Genomic DNA, 8,890 nt, shown 5'->3' with positions numbered 1-8,890 from the left:
GGCCCGGCCCGGCCCGCCGCGCTCCGCACCCTGCTGCCCAAGGCCCGCGCCGCGCCCCGCACCGAGCTCGTGCTCAAAGGTGAGCGGGGCCCCGGGGGGCTGCTTGGCGCTCCCTGCTGCAGCTCTGCCGCCCTTCCCTCCCGCCGCCCTTTTCTATTTATTTTGTTTTAATGAGGGAAGTTGTCTCTGTCAACGCCCACCTCGATCCCAAACCCGCGAGTCATTCAGGATCTGCTACCGCCTGGCAAGCATCCTCCCTGGCTTCCAGATCCTTTGGCGGGCGTCCTGCGTGCAGGCTCAAGCCTGGAGACTTGGGGTTTGGATGCCCCCGAGTTTGCTGTATGGCTGCAGGCATAGGCGACACATAAGGTGGGGCACAGGGAGGCACATGCCCCCCCCTCCCATGAGATTGGCAGGTGGCCCCCCGCTTTCGCCGGCGTTGGTGCTCACCCTTTGTTGGCGACGCGGCTGCACATGGTCCCCGCTCGCCACCACCAAACAAGTAGACAAGGGCGCGCCACCCCGCCACGGCCACCTGTGCATGGTCCCCGCTCTTGCTGCCGACATTGCCACAGCTGCCTGCAGGCAGTCCCCGCTCGCTGCTGCCATGCCACTGACACTGCTGCCATTGCCTGCGGGCAGTCGCCATGTCCCCCCAGCCTCTGGGGACACACGTTCATGGCTGCAGGAGCAAGCTAGAAAGACTTCTCCCTTCGCTTTGTCCACCCGCAGCACTGTCCTCCCTCCACTGCTCCTCGTCAGGGAGTTCCCCCTTCACAGTCCCATCAACTGCTTTTCAAATGTGAACCTGGCCTGGTCACACAGGTCTGCATGAGCCACTTAAATGGCAGGTGTTAGCATTACCTCCAGTTCGAAGCAGTTGCGCATCCAGGCAGGCGAGTTCCTGGAGGACTGAAAGGTAATATCTTCCCTCCATTCCCCCCCCGCTCCATTCCAAGCTTTTTCCTCAGTTCCCTTCAGGTTCCCTCCCCCTTGCTTGTGGCTGCCCACCTGTCTTTCCCCTTGTCACCTGGCTGCTGCTCTTCTCTGGGCTGATCCCAGGCCAGAGAACAGGAGCAGTGGTCAGACAGGCAGGGTAACACTTTCCTGTATGCTGTCGAGGGACAGAAATACACGTGGCTATGAATGACTATGGGTTATATTGATGGACAGATTTGAAATAAGCAAATAAGTTAACTTATCTACGCTAGGTCCCTTGAGTAAATGTGATATATTTTATTAGACCAACTAAAGAGTTGGAAAAAATGTTCTTTGCAAAATAATGGGCAAAAAAAAATCCTTCTTTGGGCATAGGGAAGAAGGGTGCTTATGCCAGAAAGCTTGCAAGGAACATTTTTTCCAACTATTTAGTTGGTCTAATAAAAGATGTCACATTTACCCAAAGAAACTAGCCTGCCTCTGTCCTTAGACCAACACAGCTACAACCAACAACCCTTATCTAAGCTATTCACATAGATTTGGGAATGGCTACTTTGGAATGGTTTCTTGCTCAGTAACTTATTGAAATCCATTTAAAGTGTAATTTGCAGTTTAAACAATGGCTTGGGTGGATGGGGAAAGGATATCGACCATTTCACGTTTTTATTAATTAATCAGCTGCCCCATGTCTGTCTGTCTGAAAACTTCCCCTGTGAACTACTAGTCTCATGGATTAGCTTGGTAGACTTTTGTTTTAGGAGTAAAAAAAAAAAGAAGAGATTATTTTGGAAAATCTAGCTTGAAATAAGCTTATAATGGGATCTGATAGGAGATTGGTTAAAGATGAACTAAGGTAATCAAAGTTATGGTGACCAGATCTATAGATCAGGCATTCCTATCTCACTTAGGATTCCCATTGCCGTCTTTAGGCAAGTTGGATTGAATGAGGAGTGAAGGAGTAGGTCTTGAATACTCTACCTTGGCCACAGCGTGCCTGATCTGGAGCCTTGTAATGTCATTATTTTGTTGGCATGTTTTGCCTTCATGAAAGTTGATAGAAAATATTTACAAGTGGATGTTGACAAAGTAACTTTTGTTGATTATTCTGTACTGCTACAGTCAGAAGAGTGTAGAGAAGGAAGACCATAGTTAAACATTGCCTAGGGTTACTGGTGTACCTCTGAGGCCCTATGGGCTGGATGTGTGGTACAAGGTCAGCCCACAGGTTGGATCCCATGGGGGTTTGGTCCGGTACACTGGTGTGACCCTGTGCACTGGATCTGACAGTGGAGTGAGTGCAAACTGGCACAATCTGGCCATGTCCCCACAGGTTCAGAACTTTGGCGGCAAGACGGTGGTAGCAGTCAATTGCTGAGCAGAAGTGCCCTGATACATGTGGGCTGGGGCCAGGCTGTCCTAGCAGGGGGCGGGAGGAGGCTGGGCTGTGCCCAAGGCAGGCAGCAGCACTGGGAGGCGAGCTATGGGGGCGCTGAAGCCACCCCAAAATTTGCTGTAGCCCCTCCCAGCGCTACTGCTGCCCTCCCCGAGCTCAGCCTGACTGAGCCCCCCTCCCGGGAAGAGCCCAGCACCGGCTCCAGCCCTGAGAAGCAGCCTGCCCTCACCCTACGCACAGATCTGGGAGGCACATGCCCCCATGCCTTCCCGGGGTGCATGCAGCTGCAGGAGCTCCCCCTCTCCCTGAGCCCCATCCTGCCCTGGCTGGGTAGCACCTGCCTCTGCACCTACTCCTGCTCTGGCCTCACTCACTCCCTCCCTCACCACAGCAGCCTCCATCTGCCCCCCTACACCCTTTTCCTTCCCCCTCATCCCTTCCCCCAGAACAGATTTACCAACTGGACACTGCTCTCCAAGGTGCCAGGCCACATATTGGCAATCGGATCAGTATTGGCCGATATGGCTTGTTAAAAATCAGCCATCGGTATCAACCCAAAAAATCTCTTTCGGTGCACCCTTATTGCTGAGAGTGTGGGAGGAATTAATGCTGCTCCTGCTGCTTCACTGCAAAATTCCTGGACCCATAGGGAGCCCCACGGACCACATGATACAACTGTGTGAGCTGGATCTGGTCTGCAAGTGAGCAGTTGAGCACCACTAGACTAGTTATTCTTATTTACCAACTAACAAGCCTGTGTACCTCAGGAGCATCAGTAATAATTGGTTTATAGCAATAACATATGGTACTCACTAAGCATTTTATAGGTGACATTAAAAGGCTTATGGAATATATTAGGATTTGTAAGATCAGTAGCATGTGAGAATTATCTTGTATGATGCAGGTTATGTTTTTTTCCCTTTTGTTTTTTTGTTTTTTTCATTGACAGGAAATTTGAAGGTAGAACACTTTTAAGTTATGTAGGAATTAACTATTCATTAATAAATTCATTAATTATGTAATGAATCATCATTTGGTTATTTTATTTACCAAAGCTAAATGAAACTGGTACTTGTGAAGTCATTGGGAGGTGAACTATCTCCACTTCACTAGATTAATCTCGGATATTTGGGGAATATTTTTGCCATGCTGTAGTAAGAGAAGGACAACATTAACGATCACCAAAAAACAAGAGATGCTTAAATTGTTTTATTTAACTAAAACAACAAGCTTACGTATTTTGGATATTTTTCTTCAACAACAAGCGTATAATTATTTTAACAAAGCAAATATATGCATTTTTGAATTGTTAACTATTTTAGTTATAAATGTGAAATGTGTTTTTTAAAAAAAAAGTTAAATAGATTATTTCAGCCAGGTCAACATGAGAGACTTAAAATACTGGTTTATGCAGCACATTCGGTCTTCAGCTTTCTTTTCCAGTCTATGAATAAACAGGAAGAGGAGCTTTCCTGCTTTATCAGTTCCCAAGCGGTTTCTCAATTTAGAATAAATTAGTCCAAAGGAAGATAATATTCTTTCTACACCTGCAGAAGAAGATAGTGCTGTTAAAAGCTGGATTGTCACTTCAGTAGTCTCTGATAGATCCAGGTGCTTAAGAGACTTCTGCCAGTTCACTGGGGTGACTTTCTTTAAAACCTCATCAGCAAACATATATTTCTTGAATGGTTCAGCTTTAGCCCTGTAATTTATTATAGTTGGTATTTTGGAGGAATGATGCCCATTTTATAGCCAACTCCTCTTCTTCAGCAGTTAAAGATTAACCTGGTACCAAGTATTGAGAATATTGGCAAGAAAAGGAGCTAGAGATAGTGCTTGATACATTCATTTTTTTTAATGCTTGTAATTTAACTCTGTCACTGCATTTTTTTTTTTCACGGTCTTCCAAATTTCAACAGCATCAGCAATAAAACAATGATTTCCCTGCACTTTGTATAAGGCTACGGAAATAGCCGTCAGGATAGTCAGCATACATTCTACGTTTCTCTTTAGCTCAACTTTGAGAACTTTGGCTATGACAGGTCAGTTTTGTCATGACTCTGTTCACAAATTGCGATCAGATTAGGCCCGTTCTCAATAAGTTGCTCAAAACAGTCCACTACTGAGTTCCATCACATGTCTTGTTGGGGAGTTAGGTTGGTTCCTCCTGCTTTCTTCAGAGCAGCTGCTGCAAAGTAATTGTTCTGGGTGTATTTTGCAATTTCAACAACAGTAGCCTTTATTTCTGAAGCACTGAAGTCTTTGGCTAAGAGGTGCATCAAATGAGCGCTGCCATTAGTTTGGGGCTTTCTTCATTTTCTTCTAGATTTCTTATAATTTTTTGATACATTTGCAGCATTCTCTCTGACAGCTGTGTACTAGACATTTGATTTGTTTTCACAGTTTGTTATACATTTACTGCTGCTACTTGCAAGTATTCTGCTGTGTGCATGTTCTGATGTATCAGTTGTTTCTGTAAGAGAGACAGTCCCTTCTTCTGTTGTCAAAAGCACATATTGCTGGATCATTGTGGATATTGCTCCACCCATCAAGACTCGGGTTAACAGTTTTCCCCTCTAGACTCTTTGCACGCTGTTCAATTTCTTTCTCATACACTTTATCCAGCAATTATCTGCTTCTATATCTGCTCTGTTGGCTGGACCGTATCCTGGTTCAAGTGACTGAACCATGTCAATGAAATGTGTGGTCTCAGCCATATGGAAAGGAGTGTTTGTTGCATAAACAAACCAAGCAATTTTTTCATCAGTTACCTCTTGCTTAATCTGCTGATTCTTATTACAAACATATCTGTGGTTGTTTCTGGATGATGGAGATTTTGGGTTTTTTTGCTACAGGTGATATACTATGTGACATGCATTTTACTGAAACATGGGTATCATTAGCAGATAACTTTGTAATTGTAGACAGTGTTGATGGTGTTGAAGATGGATAGTCAGAATCCTGTATGTTGAGGATGGATCCTCCTGAACAAAAGAAGTCAATGCAGTCAGTACAGTACTGCTCATTTAGTCACCCCTTGGGCCCCTGCTCATTTAGTATTACTCATTGCACTTAGTACTACTGTAGAAGTGAAACTGTAAAAAGAAAATCTGCCTATTTCACCCATTATTTTCACCCATCACAGCACAATATGGATTCTCACCTATACCCACTGGGGAGAGTCAAGAGGTGGGGGGAGGATAGCATGTAGATTAGCAGCAAGTCTTCTTGAATTTGCTGAGTTCTCCTTATTTTCCTCCAGCCTTTACCCAATTTTATAAATGGCTGCTTCTAATATTCTAATAAGTGATCTCCTGTTAGTTTTTTTTAAATGTCTTTGTTTCACTGAAACTTTTGCAACTGGACTGAACCAGATGTTTTGTGGACTTGGAAGGTGTCTTGGATTGTGCAGTGGTGTTCAGCACAGGCCTGTTCCTTCTTTACCTCAATTTACGCAGCACAGAGGGTGCAGGAACAGGGTTGTGGATAGGAGCTGTGGGCGAAGGGGTGACTTGTGTAGGAATAAGGCAGTCACCACCTTCCTCATCGAGGGCCAAAGCAGGCAGGAGGCGTGTGTGTATGTGTGTGGTTAAATGCAAAACAAAAAAAGATTTATTTATGCCAGTAGTTTAAAATGCCTTGCACCATTACTAAATATAGGTTATTGGACCAGCATCAGCCGATACTGTTAGTTAATCATTGGCTATCAGTATCGGATAAGATTTATTTATTGGTGCACCCCTATTATGAAGGATTGACTTCAATGGGAGTAATCATGTGTTAAGGGTTTTTTTCATAGATTTCAGACATTAGGGCTGGAAGGGACCTCGGAAGATCATCGAGTCCAGCCTCCTACCCCAGGGACAGGAAATTGGAAGGGGTCATAGGATCCCAGCAAGATAAACATCCAAATGTTTCTTGAAGATGTTCAAAGTAGGTGCTTGAACCACCTCCGGCGGCAGTCTATTCCAAACCTTGGGGGCTTGGACAGTAAAGAAGTTCTTTCTTATGTCCAGCCTGAAACGGTCATGGAGGAGTTTGTGACCATTTGACCTTGTCATCCCTTGGGGCGCTCTGGTGAACAGACGTTCCCCCAGATCCTGGTGAGCACCCCTGATAAACTTATAGGCGGCCACCAGATCACATTGAGCCTGCACTTTTCTAGGCTGAAGAGTCCCATAGCTCTCAGCCTTTCATCATAAGGTCTGTTTTCCTGACCTCTGATCATGCACGTGGCTCTTCTCTGGACTCTCTCAACCTTTTTCACATCCTATTTGAATTGTGGAGCCCAAAACTGGATGCAGTACTCCAGCTACAGAGTACAACAGGAGAATGATGTCCTGGGATTTGCTTGAGAAGCATCTATGGATGCAAGCCAGCGTTTTGCTCGCTTTACTAGCAGCAGCATCACATTGAAGGCTCATGTTCATCTTGTGGTCAGTCATGACCCCCAAGTACTTTTCGTCTGTAGTGCTAGCCAGCGTAGCACTGCCAAGCCAATAAGCATGCTGTGGGTTTTTCTTCCCAAGGTGGAGAACCTTGCATTTTTCAGTGTTAAACACCATCAGGTTCTCGTCCGCCCATTTCCTGTGCCTGTCAGGGTCAGCCTGGATCACCCTCCTGTCCTCAGGTGAGGACGCTTTACCCCAAAGTTTGGTGTCATCGGTGAACTTGGTCAGTCCACTTCTGATACCAATGCCCACATCATTAATGAAGATGTTGAATAGTGTTGGCCCAAGGACAGAGCCTTGAGGGACCTCACTGGTCACAGTGCACCATGACGATTGACTTCCATTGACCACCACCCTCTGGGTCCGACCAAGGTGCCAATTCCTCAGCCAGTGGATCGTGGTGAAGCCGAGGCTGCAGTTGGCCAGTTTTGCTAAGAGGTGATCATGGGATACCGGATCGAAGGCTTTTTTAAAGTCAAGATATATGACCTCAATCTCTTCTCCCTTGTCCAGGTGATAGGTCACCTGGTTGTAAAAGGAAATAAGATTGGTCAAGCAAGACCTATCTGCAACAAACCTGTGCTGGCTATCCCTCAGGATGCTGTCATCAGCCAGGTTAATCACATGCCTAAGAATTTGTAGGATTGGGGTTAGAAATTGTGTAAAACATCTTCTAGCAGCATGCTAGATACTGCAAATTGTGTACCACTTCAGTAGCTTTACATAACAAGGGTAGAAGTTTGGTATGAGATCCTGTCTCTACATCTTAAATAACATTTTACCATTTACCAATCTTTTCAGATGTTTTAAATGGAACTGTGACATTTTTACCATTGGAAGAAAGTGATGACGGGAAATACCAGCTGAAAAAATGCAACATTTATCAAATTCGACTTAAACACATAAAAGATAATGAATGGTAAGTGCCAGTGGAAGCTAACACTTACACTAGCTTGAGATTTGACTATCCTCTGGTATTACAGGTCTGAATTATAGTTTGCATACTATAAAGCTTAACCCTACACCTATATTCATGGGATAGATGTTCACTGATTGTCCTAGGTCAGTGTTTTCATATCTAAATTAATCTTTAACATAGTATTATTAGCATATTGTTCTCAAAGATCTGTCTTGAGTGTATTCTGCTTATCCAGTTCTTTATTGTGCTTCATCTTACATCGTTGAGGTCAATGGGAGTTTCACTCTACTCCTTTATGAGAATAATCTTTTTAAACTGAATACATTCTTTCTTTGTGTATTTATAGTGTAGTCTTAGTTGAATTAGCAGATATTTAGTATTCCTCAATAATAGTGTTTAATAATTACTGTTAAAAAAATTGTAGAATATACCTGTTCCAGTTTTCATGAAATAGGACTCTGAATCGCTTCATCTGATTTCAGATTTAAAAAAAACCCATATAATCTGGCCAAAGAGAGTATCTTCTAAAGTTTAGTTGTATGAGAAAGTCAAGTGCTTGTGGGGTCGTAGCTACCAGCTAGATCATGGGATGATAAAGTCATGAGTATTGGAAACCAAGTGGATTTCATATGTCAGTGGGGGTCTTTTTGTCAGGTGTGCTGCTAAGTAATCCTCATGCCCTCCCCAAGTGAAACTCCAATCCCTTTCCCCTGTCTGACCTGTTGCTGTGTTGCTCTTTCTCTCTGCTCCCTGCCCAATCTGTTGCTCTACTGTCTTCTCCTTGCCCAATCGGTTGCTCTGCTCTCTGTTTCCAGCCAGATCTGTCTCTGTTTCCTTGATTGACCTCATGAGGCCCCTTCCAACCCTACTTTCCTGTGGGGCTATAGCCAAATTATAAATATCAGGGGTACTCAAGCCCCAACATGAGGGCCAGATTCAACCTGTGGAGAAATGCCATCTGGCCCAGGGGTCTGAAAATTTGGCAGCAGGGGATCTGGCAGTGCATGGCCCAAGGAGGTGGTGCAGGGCCCCAATCTGGCAATGCAGAGCCTAATCCTTTGACAAGGGGTTGAGGGAGGCAGTGCAGGGCCCCATTTGGCAGTGGGCAGAATAGATTCATAGATGTTAGGGTCGGAAGGGACCTCAATAGATCATTGAGTCCGACCCCCTGCATAGGCAGGAAAGAGT

The 8,890-nt window shown here is 44.9% G+C and overlaps 1 protein-coding gene across 2 annotated transcripts in view; it reads left to right on the top strand.

Moving 5' to 3' along the window:
- Positions 1–7,604: 7,604 nt before the first annotated feature.
- The window catches only part of TRMT44 (tRNA methyltransferase 44 homolog), a 26,058-nt gene continuing 24,772 nt past the window's right edge, over positions 7,605–8,890 (top strand). The window contains exon 1 of one of the 2 annotated variants that reach the window (XM_025195398.1): positions 7,605–7,702. In XM_025195398.1, the coding sequence (XP_025051183.1) occupies positions 7,696–7,702 (7 nt within the window). In that variant the 5' untranslated portion in view covers positions 7,605–7,695. The remainder of the gene's footprint in view (positions 7,703–8,890) is intronic. The other variant, XM_025195403.1, reaches the window with a different exon arrangement.

The sequence above is a fragment of the Alligator sinensis genome, unplaced genomic scaffold (assembly GCF_000455745.1).
Source record: "Alligator sinensis unplaced genomic scaffold, ASM45574v1 scaffold421_1, whole genome shotgun sequence".
NCBI classification, from domain to species: domain Eukaryota; kingdom Metazoa; phylum Chordata; order Crocodylia; family Alligatoridae; genus Alligator; species Alligator sinensis.
Note: the sequence above shows the minus strand (reverse complement) of the source record. Positions and strands in the feature narration are given on the sequence as shown.